The 20,746-nt window shown below is 44.2% G+C and overlaps 3 protein-coding genes across 12 annotated transcripts; 1 reads left to right on the top strand and 2 right to left on the bottom strand.

Annotated features, from left to right (window-relative positions):
• Positions 1-724: 724 nt before the first annotated feature.
• On the bottom strand, positions 725-3,763 carry LOC125706995 (G-protein coupled receptor 135). Its single transcript, XM_048973840.1, has one exon. It carries the CDS (start codon positions 3,458-3,460, stop codon positions 2,084-2,086), a length of 1,377 nt encoding a protein of 458 aa, XP_048829797.1. The 5' UTR covers positions 3,461-3,763; the 3' UTR covers positions 725-2,083.
• Positions 3,764-5,050: 1,287 nt separating this feature from the next.
• Positions 5,051-8,186, top strand: LOC125707916 (jnk1/mapk8 associated membrane protein). Of its 3 annotated transcripts, none has more exons than XM_048975347.1 (7): positions 5,051-5,207; positions 5,492-5,571; positions 5,716-5,870; positions 5,951-6,157; positions 6,507-6,688; positions 6,772-6,848; positions 6,970-8,186. In XM_048975347.1, exons 2-7 carry the CDS (start codon positions 5,500-5,502, stop codon positions 7,186-7,188), a joined length of 912 nt encoding a protein of 303 aa, XP_048831304.1. In that variant the 5' UTR covers positions 5,051-5,207; positions 5,492-5,499; the 3' UTR covers positions 7,189-8,186. The 3 variants fall into 3 exon arrangements, with proteins under 3 accessions (XP_048831304.1, XP_048831303.1, XP_048831302.1); XM_048975346.1 differs by having other exon boundaries at positions 5,054-5,254; XM_048975345.1 differs by having other exon boundaries at positions 5,054-5,395.
• Positions 8,187-8,375: 189 nt separating this feature from the next.
• On the bottom strand, positions 8,376-18,044 carry ccdc175 (coiled-coil domain containing 175). 8 transcript variants are annotated; one of them, XM_048975338.1, is made up of 16 exons: positions 17,873-18,044; positions 17,685-17,770; positions 17,467-17,578; positions 17,184-17,268; positions 16,504-16,732; positions 14,862-14,968; positions 14,639-14,714; positions 13,741-13,868; positions 12,180-12,312; positions 11,169-11,282; positions 10,737-10,875; positions 10,395-10,474; positions 9,213-9,365; positions 9,022-9,124; positions 8,751-8,794; positions 8,376-8,649 (listed from the first exon to the last, which is right to left on the bottom strand). In XM_048975338.1, the coding sequence occupies exons 1-16, from the start codon at positions 17,928-17,930 to the stop codon at positions 8,458-8,460; spliced, it is 1,839 nt and encodes a 612-aa protein (XP_048831295.1). In that variant the 5' UTR covers positions 17,931-18,044; the 3' UTR covers positions 8,376-8,457. The 8 variants fall into 8 exon arrangements, with proteins under 8 accessions (XP_048831295.1, XP_048831294.1, XP_048831296.1 ...); XM_048975337.1 differs by having other exon boundaries at positions 17,864-18,043; XM_048975339.1 differs by lacking the exon at positions 11,169-11,282 and having other exon boundaries at positions 17,864-18,043.
• Positions 18,045-20,746: the final 2,702 nt, after the last annotated feature.

The following is a 20,746-nucleotide window of genomic DNA, read 5'->3' as shown; positions in this document are numbered from 1 at the left end:
CATGACTGCACAGTTTGATGTTCTAGGCCTTGTGTGGAATATTTGAAAGCTTTGAGTCCACGGGCCAGTTAATCATTTAATCGTTCATTTTTAGTTTGCTGTGCATCTAATATATTTTCATTAAAAGAGAATTTTGTGAGCTTCTTCGTACCTAGATAGTGAATTTAGCTTTTGATTTGTAGAGTGGCGGTAATTCATACTGACTTCGTGGAAGTCATTTCATTTATTCTTAAGCTTACATTTCTGTCTCTGTTTTAACTGTATCCTCCTGCTGCCAGAAGGTAAGTTTTTTTTTTTTCTTTTTCTTTAAACAAAGTGCCATTTCTAGGGATTGCCAATATTGATTTGATTGACCGCTGGTTCAAGGATACGCATAAAAGCTTTGAAGGGGACACGGTTCATCTCATCAGTGCAGAGTTTCGTAAAGCTGAATGTTTAGATGTTACAAAAGGTGCATTTTACCCTGAGTAAATCGCACACCATTGCCCCCAGAATTATACTTACATATACACAGATTACATTCATATATTACAAGAAATTTACATGTCTGCTTGAACGCAGATGAGTGACAGCGATGGGAGAAAATTCGGCAGAACTTTTCAAAATGGGTTTTATACTATATGTGACACGGCTGCCATCTGCTGGTTGTTGCCGGTAGTGAGTTTTGTGTAATGTTTACGAGTGTTGATGGGAACTCACACAACGTTTCGTGAAGCATCAAACATTTAATTTTCATTTGCAAAATCGAATTCTACATCATTGGGTCACAAGCAGTTAGGCAATGAATTTCACTAACGTTACAAGCAGCAAAAATAAATTAACACTATATTCAGACACAGTTTGAGGCGCCACACCAATTAACATTCTAATTGGTGCGATGCCGTTACATTCTAGGAAATGTGCAAAACATTGTGCTTTTATTTGTCGGACTCTCTTAAAATGGTGACACTCCAAACTTGATTTATTGTATCTGGGTGGGAGTTGTTTGAATCTTGTGAGAACTGTAATTGTGGTTTACATATTGTGATTTCATCCGAACTTCCCACACACTGCCATGACATAGTGAACGGGCCAAGGGCCCTGACGGTTTTAATACTGCCTCTCTTGTATCATGTAGCACTTTTTGTGAAAAAGCTGCTCTGCACAATAGAACCTTGGATTGTAATCTAGTGACAGTTTTCGATTTAATTTTTTATTTTTTTGTAATACAGGTATTTATGTGATGGTTTTCTTTGGGAAATTCCAATGTAAAATGCCAATTTCCATGCCGGAATCGATTTACGTCGTATTGTCTGTTCAAAGTACGGACGTACGGTACCATTTCTATCAGTTTTGTAAGATAAATATTGCCTTTTAAAAATGTGTCTAAAATATGCTAACACGGGATAACTGGACGATAATCCTATTTTGCATTTGAGGAAGACCGTAAACTTCATTGTAACAGATGGTCAGATTAAACAGTTGTTTTGTCATTATAAAAACTGATCTCTGGCGATGATGGGAATAATGCTGTAGCCTGCTTTTCTGTAAAAATAATTAAAAACTGCCGCAAAATGAAACTGAAGTCCTAAGCGTGGCAGCATTTTAAAGTAGGCCTACGGGGAATAAAATTCGTCCGTGGTAGTTTTGAAGAGCTTCATTTACCCACAATGGTCTATCACCGGACACAATTAGGCCTAAATAAAATGCACAGCCTGTCGTGGGTTTAACTGGATTGTATTTGATAATGATACTCTGATAGACAATTCTTTGATGTAGCAGTTCACGTGAAAAAAGCAAACATTTTTTTCCCTCCAAATCTTCACTTTAACAAAGCCCATGGGCCGTAACTTAACAACTGATAATGGATTTTTAAAAAAAATTGTTATAATTTTATTTCCTCGCCTTCTGCGCCAGCTCTGCTTTCACAGTGTCTACCGATGCTCTGTCAGCTGAGAGATAGTTGGACTGCGAATCATTTCGTTTTTTTAGGACATTATTAACCCGCCTTCCCTGGGGGGTTAGTTAACCACTATTTTGGCACAAAACAGTCATCTTTAATGATTTGCTATTCTCTGTAATTATAGGCGCAAATTAGAGCAAATCATAAACTGGTGTCAGCGGTCTCCGTTTTGGCCACAACGGATTGGGACACCGTGTCGGGGTGACCGTCCCTGCAAAAGAGCACGGCTGGGTTTTTGCACGCCCACATGGCGATGTCCCCTCCGTTGGCCGGACTGGAGGAGGAGAGCCGGCTGCCCACCCCATGCCTACTGGCGTACCTGTCTCTGATCCTGTCGGCCCGCGATCTGGCGTCCCTGCTTCGGTTTTGCGTTGACAGGTAGGCGGCCACGTTTCTAGTTCTGTATCCCTCCTCCCTGTTCCGTCCCAGAAGCATCGATATGTTCGGGTTTCTGATTACGTAAATCAGAGGGTTGATGGCCCCGTTTGCCCAGGCCATCCATATGGCCACGGTGTCCATCACGGGGCTGAACGTATAGTTCCCCATGGCCGTGATGATCCCCATCAGACAGTATGGCCCCCAGCAGAAAATGATAAACACTATCATGATGAGCACCGTGGTGGCCGTGCGCATCTCGCTGTAGAAGCGGAGCAGGTGGGCGTACGTGGTCACCGGGCGCACTCTGATTTCTGACAACCTGACTGTCTTGCAGATGTTATAGTGGCAGAAGCACATGAGGGCAAATGGGAGCAGGTAGCATACCACGATCAGGGATATGCTGTAGGCAGCGCCCATTCTCGAGTTCCCCGAATGGAAGACGTACATGCAATGGTAAAACCCTCGCTTGTGAACCACCAGTTCTTTGGATGTACGTAACACTAAGTACCACGGCAGCGAAAACAACACCGCCGTCACCCACACCGCCACCAGCAGATGGATGGCTTTCCTTTTCCCTATTTTCTCCTGCGGCTGCCTCACGATGGCATAATAACGGTCGAAGGAGATCAGGGTCATGGTGAGGGTGGAGATGATGCCGAAGCAGGTGTTGAAGAACCCGTTTGCAACGCACAGCGGGTCCCCGAAAATCCAAAAGCCGTCTCTGCTGAAAAGCATCATGAATGAAAACGGTAAGCAAAGAATGGCCGTGAGGAAGTCGGATAGGGACAGAGACATGATGAAGGCGTTCGTTACCGTCCTCAGTTGTCTGTGCTTTATAATGATGACCACGACGGCCGAATTGCCTAAACTTGACAGGAGGAAAATTGCCAGGAGGACTAGCGCCTGGACCGTCACCGAAATGCCGTGGAGGAGCGGACTCGCCTCCGCGCCTCTGGCCGGTCCAAGTCGCCGGTGCGGTTCGTCTTCGGCAGTGTGGTTTCCAGCGCTGCTTCCGGTGGCGAGGCCGTTCAGGACAGGAGACAGGGAAACGATGTCTAGCATCAGATCCCTCTCCGATGCGTCGTCTGCGGATGTGCTGTTGCTGGTGCCGAGCAAAGCCGAGTTCATAGACCAATCCATCGGACACGACTCGGGGGCATCCAATGCATGGATAGGGACACATCCCTTTTGGGATATTGCCAGCAGCCGATCAGCATCAACTCTTCAATGGTGCACGTGTGTCTTAAGCTTTACCTAGATTTTCCCACCGGATCTCGTCGCAGAATTGAGAAAACAGTCCCCAGATCATGCATATGTCTGCTGTGCTTCTCTGTATCCCAGCAGTTTGTCTAGTGAAGGCTCTCCTTTTCATCGAATTAATCGCTTCCCCCAGTCACTCCCAGCCTGCGCCTGCCCCTACGCTCATGTTTTGGTTACTCTGCTTCTCCCTATGACGTTGCGACCCGTTGCTAGGGTACCAAAGAGGACCCCCCCCCTCCATGTAGTATTACGCACTTTAATATTAAACGCTACATTTTAAAATTATTTCTCACGCATGGGTGGGAAATGGGCATAAAAGTCCAATAGGGGTTAGATTTTTCGCGGTGGAAAATGCCTGGTGAATTGAGATTTATTATTTTTGCTGGAGTGCATGCGATGGCATGTTCTGATGTTTTAAGTAATATTACTATATAGGCAAAATAGCATTTTAAATCGCATTCCTAACCTCTGTGCAATAGAACATGGATTTCTACACAACAAGAAGATACCTTATTCTCAGCCTATACACTGAACAGAACTGGTACACAAAACACTTGGTACTTAAGCTTGGCGTCCCGTAGCTGTGTGGTTGGGTACAAAGAGTAATAAAAGCCCCCACCCCCGAGAATATCAGTTCTGTTAAGAAGTAGTTCCAATCCACAACCATTTTCTGGTGAGTTTCACTGATCAACAGGGATGAGATGACACAATAAAGCCCGTCCCAGCTTAATTTTATGTTCTACATGTGCCGGAACAACACGTCCAGTTTTGTCTGAAGAGCAAGCCGAATTCGCACTTGTACGTCACACTGAGTCGAAACAAGATGTGTTCTCGTCAAATGCCCTCTTAGTGAGACCAGCCGCTCCAATTGTGAGTGTTATAACATATTCATTTAATTACATTTTTATAAAAGCTTCTTACTTACGAATGTAAAAGCTCTAAAGGACAATGAGGCCCGTTCTGAAAACCTGCTTTTACACCAGAAGGTTTCAAATGTATAACCAGGAGGCCCCTCCCATGAATCCCATGTGCAGACCCTACTTACCAAGTATTAAAAATCATGGAAGGACCTTACATTAAAAATATTTACATTTTATATTGAACTCGTGCATTTCTGAACGATTTACCTTTCCCTTAAATCATTTAAAACTCATGCGTTATTTAAAAGGACCGAAAAAGCCCACCTACCAGCGTTAGTTAACAGTAAATGAAAATGAATACACTTAGTTTATCAAACTATTTCCCGTACCTAGTAAACTTAGACATACTTTAGACAATGCATTTTTTCTCTATTAAGGGGATAAAATGTAGAAAATAAAAACATTGGACTGGAGATCTTAATAAAATATCAACTAAACTAATGGGTTGTCCGACTTTCGTTGACTTCTTCTAACGCCGAAAGTGAGACGTCAGGAATGACCCTATTCGGCTTCCGTCGGAGAGCAGCATGTGTCATGTGACTTTATGGCGTAGCTACACAAACGCGTATTCTTTAACCTCGATCGTTAAACTAGTGCCACTGGGGCTCTGTGTTCTTACGTAAAATTTATTGAGTACGTTTCGGGGGCTTCCGTTTTTAATTCGTCTGGCGATGAGCTGAGCAAGAAAATCCACGAAATTATCTGTGGTTTGTTTGATTTAATTACGTTGGCCTTAAGAAACGATATAATATGGGTACGTGTGTTTGGCTCCTGATGTAGGCGATGTCAGAAGATGTGCGTCGAGCTAACGTTTCCTTCCCCCAAACCGTCCAGCTAACCTGATGTGTGATCTTGTCGGAGAGCTGTTACTGCTGTGCTATGGAGTTAGCATATGGTAGCGCAAAAGTCAATGTTATTGAGCTGCAGTATCGTATTTAAAAGCTGTCCTGCCGGGCACGTCGTCTCTCTTTAACCGTGTTTCTCTTCGCAGCTGTAGTCATGAGTTCAACATGCCCGGGTTTGTACTGTGGAAAGACGCTGATAAACGGCTCCTTTGAGAGCGAGTGCGGGGTGAGTGCCCACCCTCGGTTGGATAAAACGCACCGTGTAGTAATAACATTTATTTCTTGACCTGTAGTGTGCATGTAAAGCACTGTGAAATGGTGGTTCAATAAGGGCCGTAATCGGAATGTAATCGGGGTGGTTCTTTGAAAGGTTTGTCCTCGGGGGGAGAGGACCAACCTTCAGAAGATCTGTGAGAAGTGCACCGAGTCGCCGGAGCTGTATGACTGGCTGTATCTGGGCTTCATGGCCATGCTGCCGCTCGTGTTGCACTGGTTCTTCATCGAGTGGTACTCGGGAAAGAAGAGGTAGGGCCGGGCTGTTCTGCCATGCACAAGCTGCGCCGTCTTGCCGGTGCTGATGATGAGCCTGCCGCTTCTTCTCACAGCTCCAGCGCGCTGTTTCAGCATGTGACGGCTCTTCTGGAATGTGGCGTGGCCGCCGTGGTGACCCTGCTGGTGAACGACCCAGTGGGTCAACTATCCATCCGGTCCTGCAGGGTGCAGATGCTGTCGGACTGGTACACGATGCTGTATAACCCCAGCCCGGACTATGTCACCACCCTGCATTGTACCCAGGAGGCAGTCTTCCCACTGTGAGAGACTCTCTTTCTGCACTTCAACACCCACCATCTTTTGATCTGCCTAAACATATGAAATAGTTCTGACCTCATCAGGAAAGATTTCTCTTGTGCGTTTCACCTCATCCTTGTGATACCTACTTCTTGGGTTCCTGATATATCTTAATACTATTTAGCAAAACTTTATCAGGAAATGGTTTTACCCCCTCGCTGGAATTTGTAATATATTGGCAAGTAGCGTTTTATACAGGTACCACAAAACACAAAAACGCTTAGTGAATAAGCTGAATGAGGTGAATTTTGTAACAATTCCTTGTGTAAACAGACAAACATTCTAAACGATACCCCCTCTCTCCGTGCTCAGGTACACTATTGTGCTAATTTACTACGCCTTCTGTCTGGTCCTGATGATGCTCCTGAGGCCACTCTTGGTGAAGAAGATCGCGTGTGGCTTGGGAAAGTCGGACCGCTTCAAAAGCATCTATGCTGCCCTTTACTTCTTCCCCATCCTTACGGTCCTGCAGGCTGTGGGTGGTGGTTTGCTTTGTAAGTGTGAGCGGTGCCGTGGACGAGTGCGATCCACTTGGCCGCGCTTAGGCTAACGAGGACCCTCCTGTTGTGAATTTCAGACTACGCTTTCCCGTACATCATCCTGGTCTTGTCCTTGGTCACCCTGGCCGTCTACATGTCCGCCTCTGAAATACAGGTAGGAAACTTTCCGCTGTTTCTGTTGTTAAGGTGTTAATCGAATTTGCCGTCGTTGCTCATGTTTGGCAGGTAAATTTGAGGATCCTTGTCCTCTTTTTTTTTTTTTTTCCTTTCCTCAGTCCTTCAAAAACCTTGTCGCCAAGAAGAAGAGGCTGGTGGTGCTGTTTAGCCATTGGCTGCTGCACGCCTACGGCATCATCTCCATCTCGCGGCTGGACAAGCTGGAGCAGGACCTGCCACTGCTGGCCTTGGTCCCTGGCCCCGCCCTCTTTTACCTGCTCACTTCCAAGTTCACGGAGCCCAATAGGATTCTGTCCGAAGGGGGCAGCGGGCACTGAAAAGGGGCCAGCCCTCCCAAACTTGATGTGTGCCCTCCAGCTCCTGGTGATGCATAAATATCCCCCTGCCCAAGGTGGGCATGGCCCCATCTGTGCCCTGGCCGCACGGAGGGGAGAACAGGTGATACTGGCAATGCACACTCTTCCTTCCGCTCACCCTCTACCATGACACGGTCAGAGCTGTAGGGCTCTTTTACATTCCTCTCTCAAGGACAGAGTTAAGTTCTGTGTGTGTGTGCGCGTGTGTGTATATATATATAGATGTATGTATGTATGTATGTATGTACAAAGCAGAGTTTATATGTGTATCTGAAGTACTGTAAGGTGAGGGACGTAGTGCATGTGCATGTCTCTTCTCGCGGTGGAGTTGGAGTCTTTAGTCGAGGTTTATAAGTTTGTCTTGAAAATGTCTTTTTGGAGTCGTCTGGTTCTGGTTTTGTCTCTCTAATTGACTGTGGATTAGTCCTCGTTTGAAATTGTCTGACCTGTGAGACAGCAGCGCTGCTCCTGCACTGTTCAAGGCTGATGTTGGATCTGTTTTGGTGACATGGGCTGGAATCTGTGTGGGACTCACTAATGCCACAGAATCGACGTGCCCAGATGCTTTACCGCTTTCACCGACTCGCGCGCGCGTGTGTGTGTGTGTGTGCGTGCATGTAACACGATGGCTAGATACTGGATAAAACTGAATTTGTAATAGAGTTACGTGTGTGGAATACCGACTCAAGTACTGCTGGATGTAACCTTTGGTGCATAAGGACAGCAGCATGAGCTGGGTGTTTGTTTGCCTCTCTAACAACACGCTGTGTGCATGGTCTCTACAAAACGTCGTCTTATTCTCACTGCTGTGTCTGATGTTTTGGTAACTAAAATTTTTTTTTCCCCTCTGAATGTTTAAATAAAAACTACGAGTTTACGTAAGCATTTCTATTTATGATTTAAAAAAAGCGGGTTATCTTTAATATTTAAAGAAATAAAATTACTCTGCTATAACTGAAGGAGTTTTTCCTTTTCTTGTGTTACTTTGTGTTCGTTTGTAAGTTTTGGCCAGAGTTCTCAAACTGCGGCACACTTAACCATCCTAATACAAATGTCTGGGGTTCCTGTAGATCAGGGCTGGGGAACCTGATCCATGTGGGTTTTTGGGATGACCTCTCAGTCAGTTAATAACAGCGGGTTCCCAGGACTGGATTTCAGAACCACTGCTTTATTATTGGCTGATTGTCCATGAAATTCTAATTTTGTATGGTACGATCCTATTCTATGGCATTAGGCTTCATGGTCATAACTCAATGCATTCAAATGTGATTTGCCTGCAGTACGTCTTAACAGGGGAGCTGCACCCTCCACCTGTATCCTCAGCTTCTCACCAAGCTCTTCAACCTTGTTCTTTCGCTCCTGGACCTCTAACCCAACCTGGTTGATGGCTTGGAGGACCGTCTGGTTGGTCTTTGCGTGTTCCTGAGGTAAATAAAGTTGAGGGATTTGTGGTCAGGACCAGCAGCGGTGGCCATGAGGATAATGCAAGTAGGGGGCAGAAGCTGGAGAGCCTTGTTGCTAACCTCCGAGATGAAGAGGTCTGTTTTCCAGGCATCCAGGACATGTTCTATGGCAAAAAATGTCCACGTGAGGTTATATAGGGATGACAGAAGTTTTTTTTGTAGAAGTCAATGGTAGGGTGGCTAGATCTTCATAGGTTTGTAAGATAGGTCACAGCTCAGCTGCATGTTGGGTCACTTTGCGTGTTGATGTTCACTCTTCCCAATTATGCAAGTTCTCAAGTTTGCACCTTTGAAAGAATCTTTCGAAGTTGCTGTCACTCGAAGGACTTACCGTGTAAGGACTGCAGCTCGTGCCTGAGGTGCGCTGCTTCTCTATTCCGCTTCTCTTTCTCTCTGTTGGTATTGCGTATGTCTGCCTTCATCTGCTTAATGTTCTGCAAAACCGAAATGGTTGGCAGTAACGACAACAGCAGTATCTGCTGGCCCGTCCCCGCCCCTTATCTGAGCGGCGTGTCTTCTCACTGTTCGCAGCCGGCTGTTCTCCAGGCTGAACCGCTCCAGCGTCACGATGTCCTCGTAGCTCCTCTTCTCCATGGTGCTTATCTCCAGCGCTTGTGCTCTCAGCAGTTGCACATGTTGAGCGTTCAGCCTCTTTATCTTCTGCTTTAAGGCCTCCTGCACAATAAAGTTCATGTACCGTTTTCTCCATGTTGGTATGTATTGCAATGAAACTCACCTCGTGTTTTTTTTTTTTTTTTTTTTGGTCAATTCCACAGATGCTCAGATTCAAGATTCTGCTTTTATCAGATGACTTTCTTCCTTTAAAAAAAAAAAAACCACACCTATGATATAAATCATAGACTGGAACGATTCCTGTAACTTTAGTCCTCTCTCGGTTTATATGGAGAATATTCTTTATCCTTTTTCTTCTGCTATGTACACCATCTGGCCAAAAAAAAAGTTACCGGTCGAAATTAAATCAGCAAGTACTTAAGGGCCAACGACTGCATCGTTATTGCAGCTCGGCAACATTATACAGCAATAAAATGAAGTCGGCTGAGTACGTCAATCTACTGAATGGCCACGTTATCCCATCAATGGATTTTTTTTTCTCCCTTATGGCACGGGCATATTCCAGGACAAGAATTCATCAGATGATTCATCAGGCATGAACTGTGGTTTAGGGAGCAGGAGGAATCATTTTCAGACGTGATTTGGCCACTAGAGTCTTGACCTTAACCCCATGAAAAGTGCTGTAGATGACTTCAGGGAGTCGTTCAACTCACCTGTCATCAACACAAGATTTTGGCAAAAAATGAATGCGAATCTGGATGAGAAAAAATGTTGAAATGTTGCATAAGCACCTGGAAACAACGCCATAGTGAATGTGCACCATAATCGAACCTAAAGGTGATCCAATAAAATATTAAAGTTTGTCACGTTTTTTTGGCCAGGCAGTGAACATTCCTGTATATATCTCACTATACATGTACATGTGTCTATATTCATTTGATGTACTTTGTGTAATGGAAATTGTGCATTGGTTTCAATCTCAATATTTTAATGTTGATGGAAATCTTGCTTAAGTTATGTTTAGATGTAACCTTTAACCGCTACATGCATTCTATAAAAAAAATATGAAAAAGTTTATGTTTGCCAAGTGATTTGAATCGGATGTGACAGGCCAATTAGAGAGGAACTCACCTTTGGATGTAAAAGTGCCTCTGTTTCCTCTCTCAGCTGCTGGATGGACTTCTCCAGCTGGCTTCTCTTGCAGTTCAACTCTGAAATGGTAACCCTGCCATGAATACCTTTACTACGGCACTGCTGGGCTCAGCCTGGACAGATTACCACAAGGCCATAATTTGCTTTTCAGTGAATTCCCGAGGTATTCTGTGGACCGCCTCACCTGCAGCACGCCACATGAACTGCGCAAAAGGACACCGATTCACTGAGAGCAAGGCTCAGGTAAGCAAGGGGATGGGTGCGGATAGTGTAGGGATGTGAATAGCATGGGTCATATTAAGCAGTGTTGGACTGCTGAACCTTCAAGGTGTGACCTCCCCGTCTTCCAGGAGGCCTGCTCCATGTCATGCCTGGCCTCCACCTCCTTCAGGACAGACTCTTGCACCCTTAGTTCCTCTTCTTTCTTCAGCAGCTTCTCCTCTACAGATTCAGCTTCTCTCTTGAGGAATACATTAAATATGCGCATTTCAAATGCAGCCACCCACCCAACCCTGGGAAACATAATTGGATTCCTGTATTAGAGAAGACATCTATGTAGTAAACAAAATGTAATTAATAAACCAGTTCTGTCGTGAAATAAATGCAAGTAAGTCTGGGTAGATTTCAGTCTGTATACAAATAGCATAAGTTTTTTTTTTTTTTTAAATCTACAGATAATGAGACATTCCGGCTGGGTGGGGTATGGCAGTAACGTACAAGGAAGTAGCTATATTTTTTAATCCAGCTCCCTACCATCAATTCTTCTATTGCAGCAGTGCCGGAAGCTTGCATGCGTTGGTATTGTTCCTCTGTGATCTCCAGGGTCTTGCTGAGGTCTTCATCTGAAGGATCCATCAGCTGGTGCTCCTGGTGTTTGATGTTCTGATGTCACTTGTGTGTGTGTGTGTATGTACTGTACTGTGCAAAAGTCTTAGGCAGTCAAAGAAAAATGTTTACGGCTATTTATCCTGGTAGGAAATGTAGAATTGCTCAGAAAAAAAAACTATTTAACATTTTAACATGCAAATTAACAGCAACACGATAAAAAATGAACAAGAATTTCATCTGTTCTCCAAAAAGTTACTCATAAACTGTGGTTCCCAAAACTCTCCTCAGGGGTACCTCAGCCATTCCGTGTTTTCGTTAAATTTCTCCACCAGCCCAGTTAATTAATTACTTGATTTGTTAAATAACTCAATGGGATTTTGAAATAGCCAAACAAGGTGGGGGTAGTGGCCGAGTCAAACAATACATGGATATATTGAACAGTTACTGCAAATACTGTGGCAATTTTAGGAGAGGTTTTGAAATGGCTACGCTGACACACTTTGACAGACATCATAATATAGTTTTACAGCCGGAGGTGGAACGTTCCGGTCCAGAAAGTACAGATTACCAGGCAGTTGAGTAGAGACACAGAGGACTCAATTGGTTCATTGAAACAAAATCTTGGTCTGGAATTGTACATTCGGGACCTGAACTTTCTACCTGTTTACACCAACATGAAGATCATCTAAACATCATTTTCTGCTGCCTAAGACTATTGCACAGTACTGTATGTTCGCGCTGAACATTTCTACTTCTTGTGGTTACCATGGTGATCTGAAAACTTGATGTATGTGTTTTTATTGGTGTGATACTGAACTCTAGGGTACAACTCTGGTAAGATATGAACCTCAAACCCATCCGTTTATCCTTTTCAGTATGAATAGTTTATATACAGACAGCTGCCCACTTATGTGAGAACTGGGAAGAAGGTTTAACCTCTTGTAGATCTGCCTGTTTCTTCCTGTTGTACTTGATGGTCTCGGTGATCTCCCTTTCATGTTCCTCATCCGCTTTGTGCAAGTCTTCTGAAGATCTCCAGATCACATCTGCTTGGCTCCGCACCGCCTCCCTAAGCCAAAGAGCTGGGTGTGACTTCTCAGTTGTGTGTCTTCATGGAACTTTCTAGGGACAAAAGGGCACCTGGACCTTTCTTTCTTTTCCATCTGGTTTTCTAGGTAAGTGTTTCCCAATACGGCCCTTGGGGACACACAGTTGGTCTAGGTTTTTGCTCCGGGAGCTGCTAGGGAGCAAAAACGTAGACTGTCTGTGAGTCGCCGAGGGGATCGAAGGACAGAATGAAGCTCTTTTATTTAATGCTTTCGGGATACGTCACACAGGCAACTGAGCTAGAGACAGGCAACCGCTTGGATCTCTAACTGGAAAGAACCACATCATAAAGCCACGAGAAGCAGAACAATCTCTATGGTTGGGGTTTTGTGTGTGAAGTTTGCATGTTCTCCCCATGTTGCCTTGGTTTCGTCTCGCAGCCCAAAGACATGCAGTTGGGGTGGACCGTAACAAAGCACATTTACTTGAGTACTGTACTTAAGTGCATTTTTCAAGTATCTGTACTTGAATCTCAATTTTTCTGGAAACATGACTTTTACTTCAATACATTCGAAAGACAAATATTGTACTTTTGACTCCACCTCATTTCTATGAAGGTTCTTGTTACTCATTACTTTATGCATAGCTTTGAAGTCAGCAGATGAATTTTCTTTTCCAAAATGCAATAGGGCCATATTATGTTCTTCAAAGGAGACAAACCAGTCACACTGTACGCTGGGACAGTAACTATTGTACATGTTCTACAAGCAAGTCAGTGAATTCAGTAGGTTGCTTCATTAGGTTCTGTAAATGCATTGTGTTCAATAATGCATTGAAATAAAAACAAAAATGTACTTCGGAATACTTAAGTATTTTTAAAAGCAAGTACCTCTCTAGATTGATATGCCAGTACATGAACTCAGTTAATGTCATGTTGTGTTGGAGTAATGTTTGACCAGGAGTATCTATACTTCATTCAGTGATGGAGTTGTGTACTTTGTCCACCTCTGGTTGGAGTAAACGGGATCTCTAAACTGCCTGCAGTGTGTAACTGTGTGTAAGTGGGGGTCTATGTGCCCTGCGATGGACTGGCATCCCTCTCTGGGTGTAGCCCAGCCTTGTGTCCTATGCTGCCTAGGATAGACTGCATGTACCCCCCCCAATTGGCCCAAGTCAGGATAAGTAGTTGGAAGATGGATGGATGGTTAAAGGTAAATACATGGGCTTGTCTCTCAAACTCACCTATCCTCCAAAACATCTATGCCCTCCCTGTGTCAAACTTACACAGTACTGTGTCAGCCAGTCATGCAAACAAACATGGAGATAAAGAAATAGTATTAATATTAATAATAAGAGTCTCATAATCCGTCATCCTTATAAATATGGCAATGAGAATCAGTTCCCTCAGGATGTCCGTGGCAGTAAGGGTGACATGCCCAGGCGGACGTACTGTCTGCTCATGCTGAGGTGAGACTTCCAACGCTCATTCTCTGCTTTCGTCTGGGTATTCAACAGCTCCATTGGATTGATGAGGGCCTGCTGATGAGCCTGATTGGAATCCACCATCTCCCTCTTCACCTAAAGCATTGGACACAGCTCTTCTGGGTTATAACTATACATCTGAATACTTGGAGGGTCAAATGTGTTTCTTTCAAAGCTCTTCTCTTTAGCTTGATACTGGTTTACAGTACAGAAAAGTGTGAGGCACATTTTATCCAACACTGAATATTGAGCGATACTATAACTGATATGCCCTGCGATGGGCCGGCCCCCCATCCTGGGTAGTTCCCTGCCTCGTGCCCATCCCCTTCCGGGATAGGCTCTGGACCTCCCGCAACCCAGTAGGATAAGTGGTTTGTAAAATGGATGGATGGATGGATTATCAATGATACTTGTTTTAATTAGTTATAGATATGTACGTGGTCTTGCATGAGTCCCTCATCTATTTTGGCCTCCTTGTATGCTTCTGAGAGTGAATCAGGTCAGACCTTTCGACCGCCCATTGACAGTGTGAACTCTTGCTTCTGAGAGCTGTCTGTTGTTTTAAAGGTCGCCTCTGTGCAGACGCCCTTTGATGGGTCGTTTTTTAAAAGATCAATTTAACTAAAGAACAGAGGCTTCCGGCTCTGTCCAGAAATCGATTCTGTACACCTTAGACTCAAGGAACAAGGTTTGTGTTCTACACGTCACCATCACTTTTACTCTTGTTTACTGCAACAATCATGTTTGTGCCAGTGTGTTGTCATATTTTGAAGGAAGGGTCTGCGGTATCAGTACGGCCAGGCCACAAAGCTGACACGTGGCGTACTACTGTCAAGAGCAGGTTCACAGACGGAAATGTTTCTAACCTTTAACTGCTCCTGTAGGACCCGAGACTCCTCAAAAGTCCCCCACAATTCAGCCAGCTCCATATTGTGGAAATCCCTAATGGAACAAGTCAGGGTACATAGGACCTCTTTAGAAAGATCAAAGTGGACTGAAAACCAGCGAAAACTGGAACAGGACTGTGCAGTGAATCATTAAAGACGATCAATGGAGTTGCGTGTGTGAAATCAGCCAGAGGAAGCATACTTCACGCTGCCAGGCTGCTGCACCTCTGTCTGCGACTCTCCCAGCTGCCTGTGGAGGAGCTGAATCTTGGTGTCCAGGCTGGAGATACACTGCTTCATGTGGGTGATCTGCCGTGAAAGAGTGAGCATGAGCACTGACCGTGTGATACCTGACCACAATGGAGGTAGGAAGAGTACTGTGCCCTAGAACTAACCTTCGTATCACACAGCGTTATGCTGCTCTGATGAGTCATGTTGTGTTTTTGCTTCTCCACTAGTAGGTGCTAAACTCCACAGAATAAATACAGCTCCAGAAGAAAATGAACAGACCAGAGGAAAATCTCTAGGTTTCACTCATTTCTCAATTTGTGGGTAAGAGTCTGTGTAAAATATACATTCTATTTGCAAACTACAACCTGGCCCTTCCCTGCTTCTCATTGATGAAGGGTGTCTTCCTTGCTTCCAGGAGCCTGTTATGAACCGTCTTAGCAGTGCACTTCACACCACTTACTGATTCCCATTCTTTTTGAAGCTCCCTTGAGGTCATCCTCTGATTTATGAGGCACCGCTGGATAAGTAGACAGTCGTCTCTGGTACTAGGAAGTTCCTTCTGCCCTCTACCTGGCTGGATTTTGATTATTGTCTCATGCTTCACCTTGTTCTCGTGTACTGCTGAAACTTTGAGCCTGGAAGCAGGCTGCCTCACAGTGTAGTCTTCTGCCAGCAGAACCAGAATTAAACCAGGATTTAAAAATGCATATTTTTAATACAGAATGGTCTTTCCAGAGCTGTATAGGCAAACAGCATTCTCTAAGCACCATTTGTTTTCTTGGTGAAGTACAGGGGTTGAGTGGCAAAATAAATGTTCACTTACAAATTAAGTTTAAAGGCTATATTCTCGTTTAGACTGACAATGCGGTGTTTCCCTTCGCTAGCACGATCGCCTTTTAAGTCACCCGGCATCACCCCTTTGCACAGTCTCGCGACTTAGTACATCGTTACCATGCGTTCAGTAAAGCATCCACAACGAAGCCACAGGCTGACTGCTGTTCTGCTGCTGATATGGCGCACGTTTTACGGTTAAAGCAAACTAAAAAGTACTAATTAGCAAGGGGTTCGTTCATTTAAAACGATGCGCCCACGTCGGAATGAGGAAAGGCATTGGCTTTCAGTGGGAACGAACTGCTGTGCCTGCTGACCATACGTAATTCAAAAACACATTCGAGTTAGCAGTTTTTCCAAATAATTAACTGAATTATTTCATTTACACCGCTTTCCATATGGACTAAACCCTTATTCCGTATGGTGATTATGGTGATATCTCCAGGAGCAAACTAGCCCTCGTGTACTAGGGCACCCCTGCTATAGACCATATAAACAATAGACCATGCATCCTCTTGCGTCCCCATGCTGATGTAAAACACATTTGCACACACAAAATGTTGAGGTGTTGAGGGAAACCTGACTTCTTAGATGGAACTTTAACACAACTTGCAACTTTGTTTCGGTAATTTGTTCCTCCCTTTCCAGTAAATTCGACATCACTGCGCCAAGCTCCTGGAGATTTGTTTTGTTCTCTTTTCAGCGTTTATCTAAAACGTGGAGGTACGTTTGAGTGGAAAGCATATAATTACGTGGAATCAAGATCAGACACGACCACTTACTCCATTTGTAAGTGTTTGCTTCCGTTCAGTAAACTTGCATCTTATTTGAACCATGCAGTCTTTCAGATCTTCCTGAGCTTTTTTTGCTTGACCAATTTGTTTCCTTAAGCTCTGGATTTTTTTATTGGTGTCGTTGATAAATATTTGCTTGCTTGCTTTCCGTGACCGGCGACAGTGTGGCTGTTTGATAGCATGTTCGTGGCTTGGTTTCATAAACTCCCTCTCGCTCCTGTAAGAAAACACGCGCAGTTAATGTATAACCTCGTCAGGTTTAACCTAGGTAGGGTTAAATTTTGTTTTTACCGGAGTTACATTGTGAATGCGTCTACTTTGCATGAGAATTTCATGGTATAATTGGCTGTATATGCAATATTTTAAGAAAGGACATGTGTGTTTAATATCCATCCATCCACACTCACGGGCAATTTAGCAACTCCAATCAGCCTCAGCGTGTTTTCGCACTGTGGGGGGAAACCGGAATACCCGGAGGAAACTCCGCGCACATGTGACCCAGGCAGAGACTCGAACCCGGGTTCACTGCACCACCATGCCGCCCCCTGTGTTTAATATAATAGGCCCAATGTAATGAATAGTGTATGCTATTTATCATATAAACTCTGTATGATACCTAAATCCAGATTACTTAAAGGATAGGTGAATTTAGTTCTTCAAGTTCTCGCCTTTTCTCCATGTACTCGACGTTTTGCGATGTGTCCTTTATCTCCGCCTGCAATGCATCTATAAGGTCCACATTGGAGTTTCTCGCTGCGGCACAGAAAGGTTAGTTATTAACCAGGTAAACTGTTGGACCTTTAATAGAAGACTGGATGCACGTGGTTCTGGGTGCCCTGGTGTCTGCATATACGGGGAAACACGCCTGATCTTGAGTTGCTGTTGCGAAAACCGTACAGCATTAATTTACACGTCACACAGACAATAGATTAATGGGCTGCATTATTGTACCCGCAATTTCCTGCGCGATGCGCTCTTCGAGTTGCGCCACATGTAGGCGCATCTTGCTTGTCTGTATGCTCTCCACCTCGAGTCGCTCGTGCGCCGCCCTCCTAGACGCCTCCTATAGGGAATATGTAATGGGAATATTGCCGGAAAGCGCATGCGTATGACGGTGATTAGGGTGCAAAGGACAGGGGCATCAGTGGGGAAGAAGGGGTTCACATTACCAGCTCTATCAGGGTGGCTGATATTTTCTTCAGGTGGCGGCTGACCTCCTCCCCGATCAAAACCCTTTCGCTTTTCAGTTTTTTGTCTGCCTCAGTTCGATCAAATACATTGACACCATCAGGCAAATCACAATTTCTTACATATGCATTTAATGTCTAAGCGGCCAACGCGTACTCACCCAACTCACATAAATGTTCCACTACAACCAGGACCGCTGGCCGTCCGGACACCAACCTCGACGCCATGCGGTCCAGTTTACAGATTATATCTTATATTTTTCCTATCGGGAACGCTGCAGGCGCTCGTCCTCGAGAGCGAATCAATGTTTGGTTGTCCTGGTAACTGGCGCACGCCCCCACCGCATTTAGATTTACCTCTTGTAACTGAAGGAGCGTCACTAGAGATTTATGAAGGCGGGGGGGGTATATGCCTTTTCTGTTGGAAATGGGTCATATTATGTAACTAATCAGTGTCCATTTATTTGGGGAGCTAAAGCCCCCAAAGAACAGCCATAGCACTGCCAGTTTTGCTGAAGCCCTCTCCAGTAACAAAGTTTCTTCTACGCCGTTGGGTTCTTGGAAAATGTCCGCTATGCCAGATGGCCAGTCCAGTCCTTGATAAACCTCATTCCTGAAAATTAAAAACTGTTTCCGTTATTTTTCATGTAGTTTTTCAGCGTGTCACTAAACCAACGTGCGTCTGTAATACCGAGGAACCGATAGCGGTAAACGCCCTGTTAGTGTTTCCATTTGTTGGCCTAATGACGCTTAAAATCTCTGTTTCTTATTAATTGTACGACTGCAGAGCTCTTTATTCAATAGATAATACTCAAAGAATTTGGTCGAAAAACTGGAGAATTTCCCCATACGGGATTTCCTAGGGGATTGTATAAGAGTTTCGAGGGAGGGGTATATGCTGATCTCACACAGCTGTTCAGTGGAGTCTCATGAGGATCAGCTCTGCTGGGTGTTACTGTCCTTGTACAATGATGACTCAAGCAGCCGATAAATCGCTCTTCCCTTTAATTAGCGTTTCCCAAATAAGTCCAGCGTCTCTGTGATCTGCATGCAAGATCACCTTCAGATCTACCCTTCCCATCTGGGCCACAGGGTGCAGCCCCAACCAATGGACCAGAGGTCCTCCATAATCCATTATCCAGGTATATGAAGTGTGTTTAGTCCTTGTGAGACGCTGGGAAATCGCAGACACCCAGAAGTCTGTATTGAGAAGGCCTCCTAATGTCTCAAGTGAAAACTCACAATAAAATCCACCAGGTGGCAGCAAAGCGCTACCAACACGGAGTCCTGCTGATAATTGCGCTGTCATTTTCGAATATCCAAGGTTAACTCCATTAAAAATGGTTTGCTACCTGGAATTCTGGATAAAAATGTACCCGTTCTGTATTCAGGTGTGCCATCAGGGCAGGCTCTCATACGCCTCAGGGCGGAATCAAACCTGCGGTTGGTTGTGGCTTTAAAATTATTATTAGTTACAGAAAGCCAACAGTATTCTCCGCTCCCCAAAAATGATTTTTGATTGTTCACGTAACCGATTAAAGTTGGGTGAGTCAAAATTCTTCCTGTCTTGAGCTTAGTGTAAATTAACTGACAGGAAACAGCTCTGGTTGTATCTGTATGCTGAAGCGTAGCGCTAACTCTAGGGATTGTGTAACCTGCACACCGAATACCGAACGCTAATGGATTTACGCAGGATTTTTCTGCCGAAGCTTGAAACGCAAACGCTCCGAAGGCGTCCCTACGGAGCCTAGTAGAGGCCACGAACAGTTTTCTTTAAAAATAAATAAATAAAAATAAATCATGCGGACGATATACTAAATGCACGCACAATTTAGCTTAACGTGTCCACGAAATACTAATTCGAGTTTACGAAATCCTTAAATTAAATTAAGTTGCGCATACGTGCTCACTGCGGTCAAGTCATCCGTATGTAATGTCCAGGTGCGCGCCTACTAAAGTATTACGGTAGCAAATGTATTCGCTCAAATCTTTGTAATGAGGCATAATATGCCCCCATTCCAATTTGAGAAAGTTCTTCTATATTTCATAAATAGTTGCTCAAAGTTTCAAAGTTCTATGGTGGAAATTAGGGGTTATGCAATTAAAATCTATACCTATATACTAACAAAAACGTTTATATACCATATACATCTCTGAGCCTTTCTAATAATGCATTGTACGTCCTCCGTTTCAATTTAGTGTTGTTCTGCTAGATTTATCACATGTCACCGGGAAGTATCAAATCAACAGCGAAAGTTAGGGATTATGGTAATCTAATTCTTTATACTGCCAATGGTAACATTCAAAATGTATACATATCTGAGCCTTTATAATAATGCATAATATCTTCCATTCCAGATATATTCCCCAGTGTTTTAATGGACGAAAACTACGCTTTGTGATCGTTTAATTAGCATTTTCAAATTTGTGTATTGGGTAGTTTTTAAAAAAATAATAATTATTAATTTGGCTTTTATTTTAATTCAGTAGCAATTTATTTACAGCTAGTATTCGCGGGCTTAACTATGTGTGAATGATCTGACCACAGTCCCAAGATTCCAGCTCCTGGCTTTGCGGGCACAAACTGCAACCCCCCCCCCCCCCCCCCCAAAAAAAAAACAGCTTAAATCGAAAGCTCGAAATAGCAAATTGAGAGCACGAATAAAAGTAAATCGTGCGCACATTTTAGGGTTTTCCTGTCCATGATTTAGTACTTCGTGGGCACGCTAAACTAAATTGTGCGCCCAATCTCGTATATGGTTCGAAATAATATTTTAAAAACTGTTCGTACCCCCCAGGGCTCCGAACGTCCCAGTACAGCATTCAGACAAAAAATACGCAGAGCAGGAGAGCACCGCGCAGTCCGGAAAGCCCCCAATAGGGGGCGCTGTTGTTTCGTTGGCCGTCGGCGGACAAAAGACAAACCATTTCAGAAGTAATTAGGCAAAGTTTGAGTCTTGCAGCTTTTGGCTATTGATTTTTTTTAACCACACTACCTCGGAAATGTCTCCCCCCCACCTCCAGGACATGAAAAACAAACTGCA

The sequence above is a fragment of the Brienomyrus brachyistius genome, chromosome 14 (assembly GCF_023856365.1).
Source record: "Brienomyrus brachyistius isolate T26 chromosome 14, BBRACH_0.4, whole genome shotgun sequence".
In the NCBI taxonomy this organism is placed as follows: Eukaryota; Metazoa; Chordata; class Actinopteri; order Osteoglossiformes; family Mormyridae; genus Brienomyrus; species Brienomyrus brachyistius.
Note: the sequence above shows the minus strand (reverse complement) of the source record. Positions and strands in the feature narration are given on the sequence as shown.